The sequence below is a fragment of the Pogona vitticeps genome, chromosome 3 (genome assembly GCF_051106095.1).
Source record: "Pogona vitticeps strain Pit_001003342236 chromosome 3, PviZW2.1, whole genome shotgun sequence".
NCBI lineage: Eukaryota > Metazoa > Chordata > Lepidosauria > Squamata > Agamidae > Pogona > Pogona vitticeps.
In genome coordinates, this window is record NC_135785.1 from 186,057,125 (window position 1) to 186,079,316 (window position 22,192).

A 22,192-nucleotide genomic window follows, 5' to 3' on the forward strand; every position below is an offset into this window, starting at 1 on the left:
AGCACCAAAATAGCTTTTAATTTGAGAATAGTTACTGTATATAAACAATAAAATGCACATTCAGTTCTTACATGGTGATGGATTTTTCAACAGTCCATTCTGTTTTGTTTCACTGAGCCAAATGTCATACCCACATCCCTTATCAGCTAAACTTTCAGCTAAATGAAAAACCTTTAGCAACACTGGTTTATGAAGGCCAGATTGATAACTGCTGGAACAACCATCTGCTATGTGGGTAGTCAGTCAGTTATCTGTAGGTTGAGTGTCCTTGGTAATATGGAAGGAATGCTTTGCATAAGATTTAGCTGAGAATTATTTTACAGAACTAACAGGTCATCATCTTTATTCTATAGAAAATCAAGCTCTTTAGAGTGATAGATTTCACCCTTTGACTCTTCAATTTTTTTTTACTTCAGCTGTCAAAAGCTCCAGCTAGTATGCTCAACAGTCAGAGTTTCTGAAAGCTGAAGCCCAAAACCCCTGGGGTGCCAAAGTCTGAGAACCACTGTTTTAAATAACTATTGGAAAACATAATAGCAATCCATCCACACCCATCCTTATGTGAAGATTAAAACAAATCTTTTCAGAGAATCTTTTCAAGGCATCCTCCCTGCATGATAGCCTATTATGTTATATTTTCTGACTGCTGTTGCTGCTGGAAAATATTTTTTTTGCTAGTGTTTTTAGTTTCTTTGACAACAGGTTTGTCTGTTGGGGACTGTATGTTTACAGTCATGTGAAAAAGAAAGGACATCCTCTTTGAATTCTATGGTTTTACATATCATGACATAGTAAAAAATCATCTGGCCTTTAACAGGACTGAAAATTAGGTAGATACCACCCCAGAGGAACGACACATGAAATATTACGCTGTGTCATGATTTATTTAACAAAAATAAAGCCAAAAGGGAGAAGTCATGTATGAAAACAGTTCTTGGTAGACTCAATGACTGCAAGTTGCCTAGGTCCTGTGGTTGCAAAACAAGTCGAAACCATCACTCCAAAAATTGGGCCAAATTTCCTCCACAATTATGTGAGACTAATAAGGTAATACAGAAAATGATTACTTCAAGTAATTGCTGCTAAAGATAGTTCTACAAACTATCGAATCATAAGGTGTACTTAGTTTTTCAGACATGGCTTCTCCATATTGGCTTTTTTTAAAAAATAAATCATGGCACAGTGTAAATGTCATGTGTTGTTGTTCACCTGAGGTTGTATCTAGCTAATTTTCAGACCTGCTAAGGAGCAGTTAATTTCTCTTATGTCCTGATATATAAACCATAGAATTCAAGGAAGGTGTACTTTGTTTTTCACATTATTCTATGTTTATTATTTCATCTATATAAGCCACCCAGAGTAATGGCATGCCAATATGTGAGCAGGATAAAAGTCAAATAAATAAATAAGATGCAGCACATGCAATGTGACAAAGGGATTATAGTAGCCAGAACCCTACTGCTTGCGTATGACAGTGTTGTCAGGATTTGTTCCTAACATGTGAACAAGGAGTTAAATTTAATATTGTAGAGGGAATGTGAAATGGATGACAAATGCAAAGCCATGCCTGTAAAAGTCAATATAAAATGGTTGACTGATGACATGCAGCTGGAACAAGCTTAGGTAGTGCTTGTTAACCACGTTCAGCTCCATTGTCTGTAGTGATAGGCTGCTCTCACTATATAATCAGAAGAGTAGGAACAGCACTTTGCCACTTAGTACTGTGTCTGTTGGCCTTACCTTATCTTTACTTCTTTGAATGTCTGTGTTGCTCAAAGTGATTTATGCACAAGCTATGTATATAATGCCATGTAGATATGTATGATCTAGGCTGATATATGAAGTCTGAATATATTATGCCATAAGTTCTTGTCATTCTCTTGGTGTTTTTCCTAAACTCTCTGCGTCTTTATTCTGCTTATTAAAAGGGGAGGATTTGAAGCTGCCTGATAAGGGGCTCTGTTTAACCTATTATCTTGGGCTCCAAGGTTTTGTTTTCACCAACAGAGTGCTCTTGTAGCTTCAGTATCCAAACGCTGACTCCAAGCTTCTGGAGAGGCAAACGCCACATCTGTGTTTGGAGTTGGCACCCAGCCAACAAATGTGAATGCATTCATCATTGTGTGACAAGTAAAATAACTAGCATCTGACAAGGAATATAAGCAGACTAGTTAGCTGCAATTCACTACAGAGATTTGTATCACTGTACCTACACTGGCATACATAAGTAACTGAATTCTATAAATGACATACTAATCCTGGTTATTTTGAAAACTGGTTGTTGCAACAGTGTTGAATTAATACCTGAAAGAATTATTATCAGTACTAAAACATCTTACCTGACGCTGTCATTTGAGAGAGGAAAAGAAGGTAAAGTGAAGTTGCATCTACTTGTAGATGTCCCCATTCATTATCTCCAACAACTGTATCACATGTAGCTGTGTTGTACTTGGCATGCAGACTGTCCTTGGTACTCTGTGTGTGCTTAAACTTTTCAACCTTATGTACCTAGAAAGAATATTTAACATTCTGAAAGCGTTTCCTGCAACCTGAATATTTTCATGATCACAATACTGTCTCAGAATCCAGATTTTGGTACAGTTACATTCAATGGATCCTAATCTCAAAAAATGAACTATTAAATGAACTATGTGCCTAACAACAAAACATTTTAACTGAGTAAGGAATTTTGGGTGTAGATGTATGACCACACTAGTCCACATCTTGGATGTGTTTAAAAGCCAGACAGAAACTTAACTGGGAAAACATTAAGTATTCTCGACACAATGAGACAATTAACTAAATAGGCAACATTATAATCAATGTTTGCGGCCAGAAGAGCTACACAAAGTTCTTTATTCCAGGCAACTATACAGGAATGTGGTTTATATATAGGAAATTAAATTTCCCCAAATGGAAGGCAGACCTATGTAGCTAAAATGTCATAGAGCCCCATGTCCATGCAAGCAAAGCCAAAACTGAGTTGAATCTGGAAAAAAATTCCCAACCCTTGATCACAATTAGGTTTTTAATTAAGATCGTTGACTGCAGCCACTTTTCTAAATAACTCAAATTTACAAAACAAGGTTCAGTATAAAAGAAAATAGTGTGGCTATCCTACATGGTAAATGAGGGTGAAGTGGCCACAGTACACCTACTAGAAACCAGAGTAGCTCTTTCTTCTCTAACTTGCTTCTTCTGCAAGTGCTGTATCTCTTCAAGAGAACAGCCTCCCACCCATCACATCTTTATCAGAACCTGAAACCCCCATTTCTAGAACATTGGCTGGTGTATTCTTGGAGCTTAAGTCCAGGTCACTCACTTTTTAAAGTTCTCACCCCAGTGCAGTCTGAGTCTCAACAGAAGGGAGTCAGTACTGATCCTTGAAAGAGCATCCTGTGTCAACAGAACCCCCACTTGAAATAGTTTAATATTACTCACATTCATGTGGAGGCTCCTTTGAGTAGTACTCTTCATTATTTGCACTAGTTTTCAAATTTAGGAACTCCACAATGCTTGTTCATTCTAACTAAAATGATTTTCACAGAATTGTCAGAAACAGAAGTTGTGAGCCACCCGGACAGCTTGATTCTAACGTTTACTTTCTCCCACACTTCACTCCAGAAACCAACAGTTTTATTAGATTAGTTCATTCTGCTGAAGAAAACAATAATGACATTGTGAGTTTATCATTACCTGTCGCATCATACATTGTAGAAGTCCCCGCATCAGTTTCACTACATTCTGTGAGAATATAAGGGAGCAAAGAGGGTACTCAATTATTATCTATTATAATATTTGTATCAGATATTCTAAGCTAAAATTTAATTATCAGCGTTTAAGTTTACAGAATTAACCTTCCATAAATTAAATGCAATTCCTAGTCCAAACTAGAGTAGACTTACATAATGAACTGCTGATCTTGTATGTCCTATTGATTGTTGAAGGGGCCATTCAATTTAGAGAGCAATTGAATTCAACCATTGCTGCTTAAGAACACAACTTGTTCATTTGAGGAATCCAACATTTTGATACTACAACAGTGTCACCACTTTACTGTTAAAGTCAATGAGTTGCCATTAAATTAAATAATACTAAGGCCTTAACAGTATCATTCCTGAACCAGAAGAAACCATTTTCCTCCGAAGACACACTCAGAGCAGCTGTATCCCATTTCTATTACACTGGGAAATTGTGTATGGAGTGATGCTGCTGAAATTCAGAAATAAGGAGGTAAACACAGTTCAGAATGTCCAAGTGAATTACATGCTAAGTGTCAGCCCATTCTGATGCTCATGTTTGGCTTGTAATTATTCATCCCAAATACCAACCCTGGCCCTCCCTGCCTCCTGACACATGTTTTTTTGATGCTGGTAAAGACTGTGGGTGGGAATCCTTTCAGCCTTGGGCCAAGTTCAATTTCAGGTAAGTTCTGAGGAGCTTTATCCCAATGATAGATAAAAATGGTGGAGCAAAAAAACAACAACCCAACATTGTTTATTTTAACACTTTTACAGCCACTGACTAAGACTTTTAAGAAATATTTTAATCTTTTACAATGGGGGAAAACCTGTATCAAAAGTAGGAAGCCATTAACTAATGGAGTCACAGGGAAGGGTCCCAAGATGACTAAATTTGGCTCCTGGGAAGCTTGGATTCAGTCTTAGGCCTGAGGTGCCTCACTCCTCATGTAGACCAAGTAATAAGTAGATTATCTATAATAAAAGGTTGTCCTTAGATTATTTAGCAAGAAAGAAAAATCATGATCATACCTGCTCTAATTCATATGCTTTAGCTTTATCTTCATCCCGATCTGCATTCTTTCTGTAGGCCATTCCTAGGCCCCACACAGCCAAAATGCTATATACATTGTCCCGAACCCAAGCATCCTTTTGCTCCGTGCTGGCAGACAGGAGTCCCGTGACTGGGTTCTTTAAAATAAACAATAAGAAAAATAAATGAATAGAAGCACACAAAGAGAAAGTTTATCAGCCTCTTATTTTAACACTTTTGTGTTAAAATAAGAAGTTGAAATATTGATAGTTTAACACTATCAATATTTCTATAATGGATAAAAACCTGAGCTGTGACCATGAATTCAGATGGCTTTAGGTAAACTACCTGCCTATACCCCCATCTATAATGTTACGCCCATGGTAGCTACGACAGTGTCCAAGAGGAAATGCTATCAAGGAAACATTTCAGCCGGTGCATTGCACAATTGGCCACAAGGGGAACTCTGCAAACTTCTGTGCGGTCAAATTGCACAATCTGTGTTGCCTGTGCTTAATATCCAGCAAAATATGCCTGTGTAACTTTGTTACCAACAAACTGGATTTCTGGCAGATGTATCTGAAGCTCTTTGAACATCTGAAGCAAAATATTTGGCTGTTCACTCTGCCCCACCCACCCTCGCCTTAGCTGGGATAGTGGGGCTAAGGACTGTAGCAGCAACATCCAGCGGCTCAGGAATCGGATCGAGATGCAAAATGGGGTTTATTGCAGGACTGACAGTCTCGATATCAGGGTTCACCTCACTTTCCATGGTCCATTCCTGGGTTTAGTTCCCTTCACTAGCCCAGGGGTCTCGCCGTCTCTCCAACAGCCCCTGGTTAACTCCAGTGGCATCAGCACAATTCACAATCCTAGTCATACAAGTTGCTCCCTTCAAGGAGGGCTTGTACTGTACTGATGAGCAGCCATGGTGCTACAGGTCTGCCAGACTTCTCTTGGAGACATCACTGTCTTGCCTTTTGACATTTGTGTCTCAGGTGAAATCTTACATGGCAATTGTCCTGCATTGTTATCGCTGATACAAAAAGCAAAGTGTGCTGCTTATATACCGCCCCATAGGACTTAAAGCACTCTCTGGCTGGTTTACAAGTTTATTATGCAGGCTACACATTGCCTCCCCAGCAAGCTGGGTACTCATTTTACCAACCTTGGAAGGATAGAAGGCTGAGTCAACCTTGAGCCGGCTACCTGGGATTGAACCCTGGGTCGTGAGCACAGTTTTAGCTGCAGTAGAGCAGTTTAATCACTGTGCCACAAAGCAAACCGTCAATCCCCTCAAAAGTAACATTCTTGAAATAACAAACAATCTTCATTGTGTAAATTGGGATTGTTTAAATGTTTAAAATGCTACCCGTCTTTACTTTTAAAAAGGGCAACGAGTAACTTTAAATGCGTTGCTTCCAAGGATTAGGCATTTTGAGAAGGCAAGTGGCCAGAAGAGTGGCTGTTAAGGAGCTACTCCCTCTCCGTTGCTCTGCCACTAAAATGTGGCACATGACAATCTACTCAATATTTAATCTAACATTAAATAAACGAAAACTTCAATGAAAAGACAAAGAGCTATGTGTGTCGTGCGTAGTCTGGTCTAACGGCAACTTTATGTGTCGGCGCACTTTGGTCACTGCACTGCTTTCTTGCTTTTTGGAGGAACAAGGGGGGGGAGGGCTGTTGCTTTTCTGTTTTAGTAGCTCTGGTCTGGGCTCAGTGCCAGAGAAGAGATGGAACATTCTCAGCAAGAGATTTCTAGGGAACTGCCACTGCACAGGAACAGAGAGTGTTCTTCAGCTTAAAGGCCAACATGCTGTGAAATCCTGTGGAGACACAACTAACTAGTACATTAACAACGGTTCCTAGAATTCTGGGAAATGGGGGCAGGAGGTGTATTATGGATTTCAGATTTAACTCCAAATCCTCCTAATTATCAAACCCCTTCATTCAGGGGAATACATTCATATATCCCTTTCTATCCAGCGTGATAACACAAGTGAAAGACAACTAATCATCTGGAGCAAAAAAAAATTGTATATTTTTTGGAAGTATTTTATACTGGATATTAAAAACATAGTGAATATGGCATGTTTTTGTTTATTTACATTTCAATAATGACAGCAATGATGTAAATAACTGCTTTCCCTTTTATGACAACCCAGATCTGCTGCCTAGGGCAGCCACCTCATTCTTCCTCAAGGTAAGGGAAATCCTGAAAGGAACATCATTTTGTTATCTCGCTCATACAAGGGAACTCAAAACAGTGACATGCAGGAACCTTTACAGAAGGGACAATGCACTCCACAGACAAACATGGACCCTGAATTTAAATTTTGTTATTGCAGTTGAGGTTGCAAGGATAACATATCTCATCGAAGCAAGAGTAAAAGACAAGCTTCCCAAGTACTGTACAGACCATCCTGAGCACCCCACACCCTACAGGTACTCCAGCAGTCCCTATAAGTGAAAAAATGTACATTGCCCCTTCCCTTGCTTACAAGTGTATGAAGTCAGCATATCATAGTGTGAGAAGGAGAGGAGGTGCTTTTGTGCTGCTCCCATATCCCCATCTAATTTCTCTCTGTGTGTTTTTGTGTAGATCTTGGAAGTACTTGTTCAAGACTTTGTTGCTGTAAAGAAAAGCATGCTGCTTATATACTGCCCCATAGGACTTAAAGCAGTCTCTGGGTGGTTTACAAGTTAATTATTCAGGCTACACATTACCCTCCCACACACACACCAGTAACCTGGGTACTCAATTTACCTACCTTAGAAAGATGGAAGGCTGAGTGAACCTTGAGCCAGCTACCTGGTATTGAACCCTGAGTTATGGGCAGAATTTTGGCTGCAGTACAGCAGTTTAACCACTGCGCCACGAGGCTCAGTAAGTAAGATGCAACTATGCTATATTATGATTAAAACATATTGTGAGCTTAGAAAAGTTAATTTCTGCAGCTGCTGGCCCTAGGGTCTCTCTGATGATATAGCTATGTGCTAACCGAGGGTTGTAGGAGGTCTAGTCAAAAGGTAAACTCTGACTATAACAAGGAACATTGCTTCTCTTGTAGCTATTTTACTTTCTTTTGAAGCCATAATGGTGTTTTGGTGCCAGAAACGTGTGTGCATGTGTGTTTGTCTATGTGTACCAAGGGGAGAAAAAAACATCTTATTTACTTTTGAACAAGTAAATTACAGCTATACATGTAACTAATTTTGAGCCCCCAAGTTGTAATGGTAACATAGTTCTCGTTTTTAAAAAGTAACTTTCTAAATATTAATCATGCAAGTTACTTGTGCTCTGGGTGTGACCGACATGCACCAGGCAGAAGGGGAATGTTAGTTGATGGTATGTGGACTTTTGTACCTTTAATGCCTCACTATACTGCAAGGTCAGAAGACCAGCAGTCGTAAGATCGAATCCACGCAACGGAGTGAGCTCCCGTCGCTTTGACCCAGGTCCTGCCAACCTAGCAGTTCAAAAGCATGTAAAACGCAAGTAGATAAATAGGTATCACCTTGGTGGGAAGGTAACGGCGTTCCGTGTCTAGTTGCGCTGGCCACGTGACCACAAAAAAACTGTCTAGGGACAAACGCTGGCCCTGTGGCTTGGAAACGGGGATGAGCACCGTGGCCTGGACACAACTGCTCTAAATGTCAAGGGGAACCTTTACCTATACAGTACTGCATGCACATATAGGTGGACAGAAGATAGTAAAGAGGACTCCCTTCCTTCCTTCCAGGATTATCTGTGGGCAGGCAGAATAAGTGGATCACGATTCATGTGTAGAACTTTTTTTAAAAAAACAACAACACTTTTTCAGATGACAGTTCCCCCAAACCTTGGCTGTGCCACTAGGTGCCTGTGTATGCTTCAGGTAACATTTTAATGGTCACGTACATCCTACCGTTCAAGAAAAGGTGATCCCTTTTTATTTCAGTGCTAAGATGGCTCTAGCATCAGTGCACCACTGGAAGAATCCTGTGTTATGTAAGCTGCCATGTTTACCATAATAACCCTGAGGAATGATCTCTTGATTCTGATCTAATGAGTTTAATCAGTCTTCAGTGGCTCCAGGAAAGACACTGGAACTATACAGCTGTTACACCAGTGTAACTGAGGGTCAGGATCTTTCATTGAATCAAACCTGATTCTACTTGTGAGTACTGATATGTTTCTTGGCTGATTTCCTTTTAGTGTGCTGTTGGGAGCATAGCTTTATTGGATTTTTATGATTGGTTTTAACTACTGTTAGCTTCCCTGAGTGATGTGTAAGCATTAGAAGAGTGCAATGTACACTTTTTCTATAAACAGATGTAATATAAATAAACTGAGAATCCCATGATTGAATCAGGCAGGATTCATGTTGAAGTAAAACCTGATCATTGCAGTTCTGTTTCAATCCTGTAGCTGTGACAATTGAATATGAATCTCGTAACTGCAGTGTATAGTAAGTAACTGTGATCACTAAGCAATACACTAAGGCATATTGAGAGGTGGGATTCCTGAACCAAGAGGAAGCATTGCAGCCATGTCTCCTGCCTTTACCAGAGCAATGATGCATTATGCAGCCTCTCTTTTTTTATATGGTTCCTTGTGAGACTCCCAGCTCTACACTGCCGCCAAGGCACCAGTAGATAGCCTTAATATTATGGCACATGGAAGGCTTCCTTTCCATCATAGAAAATTAATGGGACCAGAGAGCTGTTTTATTTAGGACTTTACTGAACAGCTTGAAGGATCACATTGTTCACAACAGAAGTTGTTTGTGCAGCAGGCCTCTGAACAATATGGATACCTTCAGGCTAGCTTTTCTCCTCATTCCCAGTTATCTCGGTGATGAGCAAAAAGTATGCTGTTCTTTTGACCGTTAGCCAGCATTCCAGTGGCCCTTGGCCAAAGGCTTACCACTCCCTCAACTGGTAACTAGTGAGAGCAAAGTCAAACCAAGATATTTTGCTGGATGCTTTGGGGGCAGCAATGGGTTGTCCCCAACTAATCAAATCAAAGTGAATTTTGCTAGCCAAGTAATTTTGGCATGTGAGGCTGGAAATCCCACAAGTATCTGTCTCCATCCTCGATAATAACAAAGCAAGTAACTAAGCATTTTCTAGCCTCCTATGATGCCTAAGAGAGCTGCCTGGCTGCTAAATAATAGGAGCTTTTTCTTTTCTTTTTCATAATGAACCAACACCATACTGAATCTCCAGTACTGTATATAAATTGTGAGTTCCAGGATTGTTTCCTTTTTTAAAAATTTCACAGTTTCCCACAAAGTTAACTAAAATTTAAATGAAGATTTATTTATTTATTTATTTATTTATTTATTTATTTAAAAAATTGCAATACAGAGCTAAGAAGGCTTACTTCTCTTGTCATGGGACTCCAGCTTTCCATGAACTACTGTTTCATTCCAGAAGACCATTACAGTGGGAGTTACTGCCTGTTTGTCATCACTGCAGAATCCACTCCTTGAATAGCTTGCAATAAAGTTTCCACTGATGTTTGGGGTCTTGAATTTCAATTCACAATGTATTATGCCCTTAAATCTGACTCCATAGTGTATTATGCCCTTCTACCAGCCTGTTCCAGCTTGCACTACTTAGTAAGGAGTATATTTGGAAAATGACTCACAAAAAAAAACCCTGCTCTCATTACTGTAGGATATTTAACTGAAGACTGTCAGAAAACAGTGCTATTTTCTACCATAGGAGGTCTTCAGTTTAATGAATTGACAGAATGAGAGCATTATGCTAATTTAGGAAAAAATGCTATCCTTCAGGTTTGGCTCCTCTTTACCTACCCTATTTTGCAATGTTTAACAACAACAAGTAAAACAGCAACAAGTCATCAAGTTGATTCTGACTTATGGCAAGCCTTCCCAAGATTTTCTAGGTACAGAGTGCTCAAAACTGGTTTACCATTAAGTTCTTATGCGGATGGTCTGAGACTGTGCAGACTGTGCAAGGCTACATAGGCTGACTCTTCTCTTGGGAGGCACAGTGGGGAATCAAACTCCCAGCCTCTGACTTCACAGTTAGATATCTAACTCAAAGAGCTACATATCCAGACATCTTTAGTATTAACTTAATCCCACTGCAAGGAATATCTGCAGCCAAAGTTCCCTCTAATTTTCAGCCCCACGTATGTGACTCGCCTCTCCCTCGTACAGGGTTCAGTTCCGATCAGAACAAAGAGGGCTGGAAATGATAGCTGTGGGTGCGTGAAGGAGGAGGAAATCTATGTGGAGGGAGGTGGAGGCTCACACAGTTGTGCACCTTAGAGGGAACCCTGTCTGGAGCCAACCTTTAAACAGAGTACAGTATGTCCTATATTTATATTATCTCCATTGACAGCCCTAAGGAGCCTAAGGAGCACAACAAACTTATCACTTCCATGTAAAAGAAAGCATATACTGTACACCAATTACAACACACTTTTACAATACACATGTGGAAGAAAACGTATTCAGAATCTACAATTTTTCTGCACTGTCCACAAAGTAGTAGTGCTCAGGCTAATGAAGTAGAATCTTCTCTGCAAAAGCTTGCAATGTGTTCGATTTTTTAGTGGTCCCATAAAAGTTATCGCCCAATCTTACATTTCTGTAAGCTTAAAGACCACATGGCCTCTTCCTAATTATTTCTATACCAAGCATTAGTCTCTTTCACCTAGGGACGTCTTGTGCATACACACCTGTATTTGTCACCCGAGACAGGATACTTCAAATTTACCAAACTAATGCAGGAAAAATACGATACAGAAGGAACAACAGCAATATTCATCCATACATCAATTCATTCATTTACATCCACCATCAATTCATTTCCACTAGAAAGCAGCACTCAAGGTGACTTACAATATTTATAAAATAATAAAAACAAGTAAAATCACATTTAACTACAAAATATTCAACATTTAGTAAAACCAACGAACCCACAGAACCATTAAAATAAACTCCAAGGATTAAAACCAACATTCCCTTTGATTTTCTGGAGCGCTGGGCAGGGGCCCCTCCCTGCGCATAAGGAATTCCAGCCATAACTGGAAGCAAATGAGCTACACACTGGCTCGGCTGCTCAACCCCCATGCAGAGCTGCGCACCCACACGACTTAGAGGGAACGGAACGTTGATTTAAACCATTCAAATCAATTAAGATTACAATGAAAAACATCACAGTGAGGCATGTTAAACAGTACATGCTGGTCTAAAACGATGTGTTTTATACCTTGCTTAAGATCAATTAGAGCAGAAACTAATTGCAACTCTGAAAGAAATCCATTCCACAAACTGGGAGCCATACAGGAGAAAGCCCTCTCCCACATGCTTTTTAGGCGGACCTCTGAAACCATTGTTGTTTTTAAGAGGGCCTCTCCTGAAGATCTTAACATCCAAACAGACTCATCAGATAACCCAAGCCATTTAATGGCTTTAAAAGTTAAAACTAACACCTTGGATTGGCCTGGTAAAGAACTGGCAACCAGTGCCTGTCTTTCACTTGCAGGGTCATACATTCACACTATTGTGCACCAGTACTAACCTAGCCGCCACATATTGCACCACATGAAAATTCAACACCCTCTTCAAGGGTAACCCAACATGGAATGCATTACAGAAGTCAAGACATGATGTAACAAAATCATTGATACTAAGTCAGATTGACTCGGAAAATGTAGCAGCTGGAGCACTACCCTGTTTCCCTGAAAATAAGACAGGTTCTTATATTAATTTTTGCTCCAAAAATGTATTAGGGCTTATTTTCAGGGGATTTTTTTTTTCATGTACAACAACCTACATTGATTCAACTATAGTCATGTCATCTTCTTCTGGTTGCTGTACAATGAGTCCCTGGTGGAGGGTGGGGCTTATATTACGAGCATCCTGAAAAATCACACTAGGTCTTATTTTCAGGTTAGGTCTCATTTTCGGCGAAACAGGGTAGATGAAGTTGTACAAAAGCAATATTGTTGTCTCTACGAAATCCACAGACAGGGCAGAGTCAAGGATCACTTCTAGGCTATGAATTTGGCCTGTCAGGGGAAGAGGAAGCCTTTTTAGAACAGGTCCTTAAATCTGACTTTCTACTGACAAGCAGAACCTCCATCTTGTCTTGACTGCTTCCTTGCTGTTGCAGGAGAAGGAGTGATAGAGCTGGATGTCCTCAACACACTTGGTGGCACCTCATTCCAAAGGTTAACATGGCCTTTTCAAGCAGCTTCACATAAATAATATGGAATAAGGTGGCACCCTAAGAGATGTCAAAGGCCATAGCATCAAACAGCGCTCCTTCAATATTACCTTTCAAGGACTAGAATCACTGTGATGCCACTGTAACAGTGTCCCCACACCCAACCTAGCAAGGTGATGCAACAATACACAATGATCAATGGTATCAAAAGGTATAAAATTCTGAAACATCCATGAGAACTAAGGAAGTTGTTTTTATTATTTCATAAAGATTGTAAGTCACCTTGAGTGCTGCATGACATAGTTTGTTGTGTTGTTGTGTGTGTCTCCTGCCTCCCCAGATTTATATTTCTCTTAGATGTTTATATTTCCTTTCAACTGTAAACAACTCACTATTGCTGATGTAGTAACTTACAGGGACTTGATGCACAGACAAAAAATTTATAATGGAAATTTCTATTGTTTTTACAACTTCTGTAAAATCTGCTGATCAGAGCTAATTAAACCCTGCTTAGCTCCCCCAAACAACTCTGGTACTTAGCAACACAACTGCTTAGAAAATCTCTCAAGATTTTGTCTTTGCCATGGACCATGTAATAGTGAGATTCTGTAAAATATCATACACCTGGTGCTCAAAGAAACACGTTTCTTCACTATATACTGTATGTTGGTCAAATACTGTTCCTCGTACAAGTCAAAGAAATTCTGTACAGTACATTATCCAAAATATTCCAGACATTTAGCTAATTTAAGGATTGCATCAGATAGAAGAGAGGGGTGAATAAACAAGAACTGCTTAACAAAAGTACAGTAAAAAGGAACAAGAGGACTCCTAAGACCAGGAGGGGCCCATTCACCCATAAGACTTGCACTAACCTGATGATTCAAAATGGTTTGCTGAACAAGACGAGCATAGCCATCCAAACGGACTCCAGAGTTGCTCCTGCTCCTCATCTTCAATGCTGTCACAATTCTTCAAGGCAAAAAGTGTGGTTGCTAGGAGGAGCTTATATTTCCCTAGCAGCTGTTAATACTTGCAGCTCATTTATCCATCAGCAAACTGGAGAGTAAATCTTGCTGGCAACAGGCATCCTTGTTCCAAAATAAACAGAATAGCTGTCAGCAAAACAGGCATTACACAAGAGTTTTCCCTTTGGCATACATACAAGCCATGGTCACAATGACAATGTTGAAGCAAAAATCCTATGTAAACTTATGCTGGAAAAAAGACACTACATCCCCATTATTAAACCCACCTACATACTAAACTACTTATACTGCAACATATGGTAACTGATTGGTTATTGTCTCTTCAGATTATGCTTTTAAAACTGCATTTAGTATATTAATATATTTATGATACAATCCACACAAAGCTTCATGTCATAAGAACTTTAATGTTTCTTTACCACATTTTATGTCACCCTTGCTCAGGAAGTTTTCAGCTTGTGGGGGGTGTTGTTTGAGCTACAACTCCCTGAAGTCACTGGTTGTCCTGGCTGGGAAGTTCTGGAACCCGTATTCCAAGAATATAACTTTTTCAAACTTGAGATCACTCACATACTATAGATAACTCCAGGCTATCTGGACTTTCCCCATCCCATTGTTATAAAAAGTCTTTCAGAATAGACTGGATATAGAAGTTGAGATTGACCCCTGGACCATCCCTGGGGATTATGGATGAGCAGAGATCGATGTAATTACATACAATTATTAAAGCCACCATGATTTCCATACCACAAGAGAACAACACTGGGCTACACTGAAAGATCCTATGCCAATTAAGTGTAAATGGAACAGAATGTTCATTAAATGTGTTTTTCATGTACACGGCACACACCATACAGATTCTGCGCATTCCAACACTCCTTCTTTGCCAAGAGTCATCAGTAGTTTCTCATTTCAGTGTTAGATGTCTGTATATATAGTAATAAAATCAGGAACATATTCTGTCTGGATCAACTACAATGTCCTGAAAAAACCCTTAGTGCAGAATGAATAAGGGGGTTATAAATGAAAACAATCAAAGAGAGGGATAAACTGCTGGAATTTTACAATACAAACATAAATCATGGAAGCCTCCATCCAACTGCCCTGCTCTCTATTTCTTATTTAAATGGATGCAAAGTTGCAATCATGAAACATGGCCTCAGGAGCACCCCAACCGTAGATATAAACTAAGCAGCTGTTGAGAGTCGCATTCGAGAGTTGTCTGCCTTACTCTTTGAGATGTCCTACAGCACTGGTTCTTAACCTTGGGTTACTCAGGAGTTTTGGACTGCAACTCCCAGAAGCCTTCACCACCAACTGTGCTGGCTGGGGTTTCTGGGAGTTGCAGTTCAAAAACATCCGAGTAACAAAGGTTAAGAACCACTGTACCTAGAGGGCCACTGTTTGCACATTTAGATTCTCCAGGGATTTTCCAATGCATTCTGTAAAACAGGGCCCACCTTACCATTAAGCAGAGTCACGTAACTGATTTGGGATGTGATTAAAAGGCAGCAAATGGTTATTTAACTGGTTATTATGATATACTTCCACCTAGAGATGAAATTAAGTGTTTGGGGATTTTTTTGCCACTTGTGCCAAACTACCCAGACAGGTTTTGGGTACTATGTGAGTGGATACTATCTGCTGTTCTGCCTCAGAGGGCAAATTGTCTTTAAACAACACCAATTACAACTGAAATATAAATTCTGTACAGTACTAGATTAGCCATTTCCAGAAGGGTAGCAGAATTAGTGTATGGCTTTCCTGGCTAACAGTCTGTTTCTGGGTGCCATTCAAAGTGCTAATTATAATTTATAAAGCACCACATGGTCTTAGTTCAGGCTATCTGTATGACTGGATTCTTAGCCTACAGGCTAAGACCTTTTTATTCATGTAGGCCTTTGATAGCCTAATCACAGAATCATAGAAAAGTGAAGTTGGAAGGGGCATACGAGGCTATCAAGTCCAACCCCCTGCTCAATGCAGGAATACAATCAAATATCTGCCAGGTGATTATCCAAGTTTTTCTTGAATTCCTCCGGTGTTGGAGCACTCACCAGCTCCCGAGGTAACTGGTTCCACTATTGTACAGCTCTAACAGTTAGGAAGTTTCCCTTGATGTTCAACTGAGATCTGGCTTCCTTTAACTTGTGCCCACTGTTGCATGTCCTGCACTCTGGGATGGCAACGAGTCTGGTAGTAGATATACTGAGCTTGTTTTATTTTTAATGTAAATTATGATATGCCTTTTAACAGAGATTTTTAAAAGTATTTTAATTTCCATTTAAATTTAATATTATAATAGATTTAATCATGCTTTAACATTTGTATTGACTGTGATTTAGCTACACCTTTAAAAAGTTATAACACAAACCACCTGGCTAAATAAATAAGTAGCAGGAAAAAACAATTCAGTGAGCCTCCCCGGAAATCAAAGTTACTTGAAGTTGTCAGTAATGAAAGGGGAATTTAGTCCACAACACAAAGCAGAACTATGTGGTATGTATATTAAAACATTTAAAAATACATGCAGCAGTAATCGGGATAACTGTGGCTATTTCACCTGCTGTTGCCTAATATCCTATATGCTGCCCAGGGCACAAAATGTGAGTTTGGCAAGGCCAGAGAAACAAGAGGGGGGGAACTAAGGGGGAAATATGTGGTCTAATAATACACATGCCATTGCCTCAATCACGTTTTAAGCAAAAAAATAATAATGATCTAATGATGCTTGTTTAAAGAACATCTAAATTCTGCTTTGCTCTGGGGGCATCTCTAGATGTATTGTAATCAGGCTATCCTGTTAGATAGTCTATCCAGAATTCCATTTTCCTTGGAATGTCTTCCTCTGTCATTGAACAGAAAATCCTTTCCACCCGCCGGCCCGGAAGGCTAAGCACCATATACGGAGAGGCAAAGGCAAGGCAGAGAGGGTTCCCCAAGGTCATCCAGTCTAACCCCCAATTCCACTCCAGTTCCCATAGAATAGCCCAGCTCACGGCACCCTCTTCCACTTCCCCGTGACCCCCACCATCATCTGCGCCTTACCTTTTCCCCGGTCCCCATCCTTCCAGGACGACGGCGGTACCTCGGGTGGCGAGGGAATCCTTTGGACTCCTCAGGAGGAAGGGGAAATCCTGCTTTCCCTCCTTCACCAGCCGGCACGAAAAGACCCACCTTCCTGCCGGCTGCGACGTAAACCAACACACCCCGCCCGACCCAATACGGAAGATGTGGGTCGCTTCCCGACCGGCCGAAAAAGAGGACTGCAGAAGCCAGCGGCTGGCAACCCCTTGCGGCAAGGTTACCTGCGGAGGCACCCGCCCTTGAGGAGGGGATGGGTTGAGGAAAATGCCTCTTCCTTTTTATTAGGTTGTTTACGGGGGAGGCTGGCAGAAGGCAGGCGACCGCCTGTGCGCGGAGTCACCCGCCCTTTTTGCAAGCGGGTCCTGCAAGGGCACTGAACAGGAACGTGCGGTCGTATCCGTTTTGACACCTTCTTCCCCCTGTGACGGTGGGGTTGAAGACAGAGTGGGCCGGCGAAAAGAGAAATATTATATGTGCCCTATATTAGGATGAGGGAAAGAGCCTCTCTGGTCTTCCCGGATTGGTGTTATTTGTCTAGCTTTCTTTATGTGGCTGCCAGGATCTGGTTGCCAGCTGCTTTTCTTCGGGCGAGCGCCTGGTGAGCGCGCGCATGTCCTGAGGTGGACCCTGGGCTGGCGCGTGCCTGCGTTTTGCTTTGCCGTCAATGCACATGAAGTACAGTATACTGTTAATCCCTGTGTAGGCTATTCAGTGCTTGCCGTCGGTAATTTTAGACCCTGGACACCAACCCGCATGGCATGATTAGTAGGATAAGTATTACTGTATTATGTCCATTATTTCAAAACGGGATGTGAGTCCTGCGGTGTTGCGGGACCCAATCCGCTGTTTGGGTGGATGGGGGTTGAACTGCTTTCCGAAAGTCCTCCCGCGACGGGATCCATCTGTGACTGCGTTCTTTGGAACTTGAGCTAAGGCAAATTATTATGCATAGGATGCAACCATTTTTGCCCTTAATGAAGAAAGACTCAATTAAAATATGAATAAATATCATTTGGGTGGATCTTGTTGATGGCGTGTGTTATAATACAGCATGAGGAAAATAGTAGCCACTATTTAGAATTCATTGTGTTAAGAGTTTGCGTTCAGAAATTCAGACTGGATTGATTCAGTCTCTCAGCCTGACCTACTTCAAAGGCCCTATGGGGGTGTGCGCACATGAGGGCCATTTAGTCTGTGTCATACCTCATTGGGTATACCTTCAGCCAAGTAAGAGACGTGGTGGCACTGCAGGTTAAACCGCAGAAGGCTCTGTGCTGCAAGGTCAGAAGGCCAACGGTCATAAGATCGAATGAACACAACGGAGTGAGCTCCCATTGCTTGTCCCAGCTCCTGCCAACCTAGCAGTTGGAAAGCATGTAAAAATGCAAGTAGATAAATAGGTACCACCATGGTGACGGCGTTCCGTGTCTAATCGTGCTGGCCATGTGACCACGGAAACTGTCTTTGGACAAACGCTGGCTCTATGGCTTGGAAATGGGGATGAGCATCGCACCCTAGAGTCGGACACAACTGGACTAAATGTCAAGGGGAACCTTTATTTTTACCTTACTTCCGCCAAGGGTGCAGAACTCATGCATTCTACAAACATTAAAATATTTTTACATATTTTACATTCTTTACATTGAAATGTTCCTCTTTTTTTACCCTTCTTCCCAAATAATTATTTATTTATTTATTTAAAATATTTGTACTCCGCCTTTCTCCTTGAAAGGACCCAAGGCAGCTTAAAAGACAATATTAAAGCTACAAAAGTGAGTATACAAGTACTAAAAAGGATCGAGCAAATACCATTAAAAAAAGCAACATCAAGACACATTCAAAAGCATTAAGGTACAACAATCCCTTAAAAAACTCCAATCAGACAGCCAGTCATGCACATAGGGAAAGCTTGCCTGAAGGAATAGATCTTTGCCTACTTGCAGAACAACAGCAAAGATTAGGCCAGCCTAGCTTCTTGGCCCGATCTAATGAGGAGGCCTTACAATGTGAAATGGTCCAGCTCTCATATGATTTATCAGGACGACTGCACAGTTATTGTTAGGGTGTAAAGTGAGGAGGTGGGAAGCCGCATAATCTGCCTTGAGTTGACTGGAAGAAAGGAGGCATATAGGTGTAAGAAGCAAGCTAACAGTTTCAAAACCTGTGCTAGTTTAATACTTATGTGAACAGGGTCCCAGAAATGCATGCTTTCAAAATCTCTAGATGTCCCCATAAGACAAGATATTATAAAGATCAGGTGGAAGCAGGGAGAAGCTCACTTGACCCTGAAGTCATAGTGTCTGTATGGTGGTCACGGCCTTGAGATGTAGTGTGAGGAAAACAACATTCAATAGTGTAGCATAAGATACGTAGAATTCATGTCTTATCTGGAGGTTTCACCTCAGATTATTTGAGTGCCATATTAATAAACTGAGGGGTATGCTGCATGCTCTAAGCCTGCTTTCGTGTTATGGAGGGTCCATATATTTCCATTGAACTAGCATGTTTGATTTATGTATGTTGTCCTTTAGTCGTGTCCAACTCTTCGTGACCCCATGGACCAGAGCACGCCAGGCCCTCCTGTCTTCCACTGCCTCCTGGAGTTTGGTCAAATTCATGTTGGTAGCTTCGATGACACTGTCCAACCATCTCATCCTCTGTCGTCTCCTTCTCCTCTTGCCTTCACACTTTCCTAACATCAGGGTCTTTTCCAGGGAGTTTTCTCCTGAGATGGCCAAAGTATTGGAGCCTCAGCTTCAGGATCTGTCCTTTAGAATGGATAGGTTTGTCCTCCTTGCAGTCCAGGGAGATTTGTGTATGGATGGTGATAAATCCAGGATTGTACTCTCCTTGTTTTTCTCTAAAGTCCTCAACATGTGTCAGCTAGAACAAGGTGCAAAGTAGATGCAGGAGGACACAGACATATACTGTATATACTTAGTATTAAGGGACTAGCTGTTTAGCTAGGAAATTGTTTCCAGTACTAGAACTATGTCAGAACTGAGCTCAGAGTCCATTAATATAAGAATTTGCCTTGTTTTTCCTAAAGTTGACTTTGTTCCAGGCAGAAGGCTAAAGGTGGGGATATTTGTTATTGCTATTGTTAAGGAAATGGGAATCAGAAATCTTTGTTGTTTTCTTCTAATCCTATCTGACCTCTGTTTATTGCCATAACAGTAAAGTGTACGTATTATGTACCACAATATGATTGGTCCTGCTTATACTCATGTTTGTACAGCCAGTAGAGATAGGGTGCCTCTTTAAATTAGCCTTCCCCATCTCTTGTTCTCCAATTGTATCTGATCACAATGTGGACTGGAAATTATAGCATTCCTGTGAAGTGTATTAAGTCAGGCCCAAGTGTCAAAGCAAATTCAGCTTGTTGGGAGAGATTCAAAAGCCAGGCGGCCAGCTGATGAGGTAACTGACATTCCCTCTGTGAGCCTATATGCGTAGATTCTTTCTAAGAGAAACATTTCTATATGCAAGGTGTTACCTACTAGCTTAGCTCTCTTTTAAAAGGGGTTAAATAAATTCATAGCAGATAAGTCTCTCAACAACTATTAACTAAGGGCTCTTCCAGCCATAGCATTTGCTTCCACTTTTCTTTCAGGTTCTGCACTGATCTTATTGGAACTTTCCCCACGTCTCTAAATATTTCTCTTATCTCTCTTTGTCCCAGAAACACTGCCACCACCAAGTCCCTGTATCCTTTCCTTCTTCCCCAAACTCTTATCTTTTTGTGCTGTTTTATATTATCTTTAATACATATAGCCTTGTGGTACTTATTTGCCATTTTAGCAGGGAAGTACAAGTTCAGCACAGACTGATTGCAGGCTGTTGCTTTTCTGGAAATGAGAATCAGGTTTTCTTCTCCATTCCCTGAAATTTAGCCTGTTGAGCTTCAAGATCGCCATTATGTAAGATACACAACTGCTTGCTCGCAGCTGCTTCCTTATCCTGCCTTGTGCTAGCTTGCCTGCTGCCATGGAGAAGGGAGCCACATGAAAATCCCAGGCACACCCTTGCACTTTTCCCCTGTTTTAACAAAGAATTGGCCAGTAAAGCAAACTATTATTTATTGTAGTCTTCAAAAGATAGGGTGGGGTGAGGTGTTGACAAGCACTGAAGTACTAGTACTGCTAAATTGTCAATACTGAGGGTTTTGAGTCCCAGTAAATCCCATTATCTCCTACCATCAAGTAACAATAAAGGAGGGAAACAAATGCTGTGCTTGGAAGATCGCTGTGATTATAAAATTGAGCCATTCTCATCTTGGATATGTTGCAACTTACATATGATGCCTTTGAGAGCTTTTGGCTCGGAGGGCCCTTTCTGGACTGGAGTGGATGTCAGTCAACTCAGAAGCAGCCTATAGTCCCCTCTCTACCTCAGATTCCCCTGGGCAGCACAGCCACACCAACTAGGGAATTCTGGGAATTATAGTCCAAAAAAAAAGGCTACTTTCAAACGGTACTATTTGCTCCACCCATTGCCCAATGTCTGACACTTTACCAGATCTACATGGAATATCTGGTATTCTATTAAGAACACTGCAAGTATTCACTAGCTGTCACTTCCATAACTGCCACTTTAAACCTGAGATGAAGTTTAGTTCATACAAAGACAGAAGATACTGTTTTCAACTACAGCTCCCATAATACCATAGAGAGCATGGTCTTTTATCATGCTGCTTCAGGTATTGTGAGAGTTGTAATCCAAAAATGTAACGTGGTAGGAGCTTAGATCAGTAACATTCAGGGCTTAAAATATGTGTACGTATAGCTATTTCAGGTTGGCATTCCTCTTGTGCACAACCAGGATGGGTCTCTCACAGCTAGTTCTAGAGCTAGAGATAGATTTTCCATTAGATTTCTGATAAAGTAGCAGTGCAGAGTACAAGATTATATGCTACCATACACATTTCTTATTACAAACCAGATTTATTAAAAAGTTACAAACATTCTATGTGTTTGAAATTTAAAAAAAACAGACAACAGAAGAATAAATACTTTTTAAAGCTCTGTAAATTCAACAAGCCAGCCACTGAAATTAGAACAAAAATGCAATTACAAGTCATATTACAAGTCATAAACTGGTTTCATTATCTTTACATGGCAGGAATTTACAGCTAGGACTAACTCCTG

The 22,192-nt window shown here is 40.7% G+C and overlaps 1 protein-coding gene across 3 annotated transcripts in view; it reads right to left on the bottom strand.

Moving 5' to 3' along the window:
• Nucleotides 1-17,424, bottom strand: part of PHKA2 (phosphorylase kinase regulatory subunit alpha 2) — a 70,323-nt gene extending 52,899 nt beyond the window's left edge. For all 3 annotated transcript variants that reach the window (XM_072994328.2, XM_072994327.2, XM_072994324.2), the window contains exons 1-5: nt 17,007-17,424; nt 13,845-14,060; nt 4,773-4,931; nt 3,697-3,744; nt 2,340-2,508 (exon numbers count right to left, since the gene is read on the bottom strand). In XM_072994328.2, the coding sequence (XP_072850429.2) occupies nt 2,340-2,508; nt 3,697-3,744; nt 4,773-4,931; nt 13,845-13,922 (454 nt within the window). In that variant the 5' untranslated portion in view covers nt 13,923-14,060; nt 17,007-17,424. The remainder of the gene's footprint in view (nt 1-2,339; nt 2,509-3,696; nt 3,745-4,772; nt 4,932-13,844; nt 14,061-17,006) is intronic.
• Between the last annotated feature and the right edge of the window lie 4,768 nt (nt 17,425-22,192).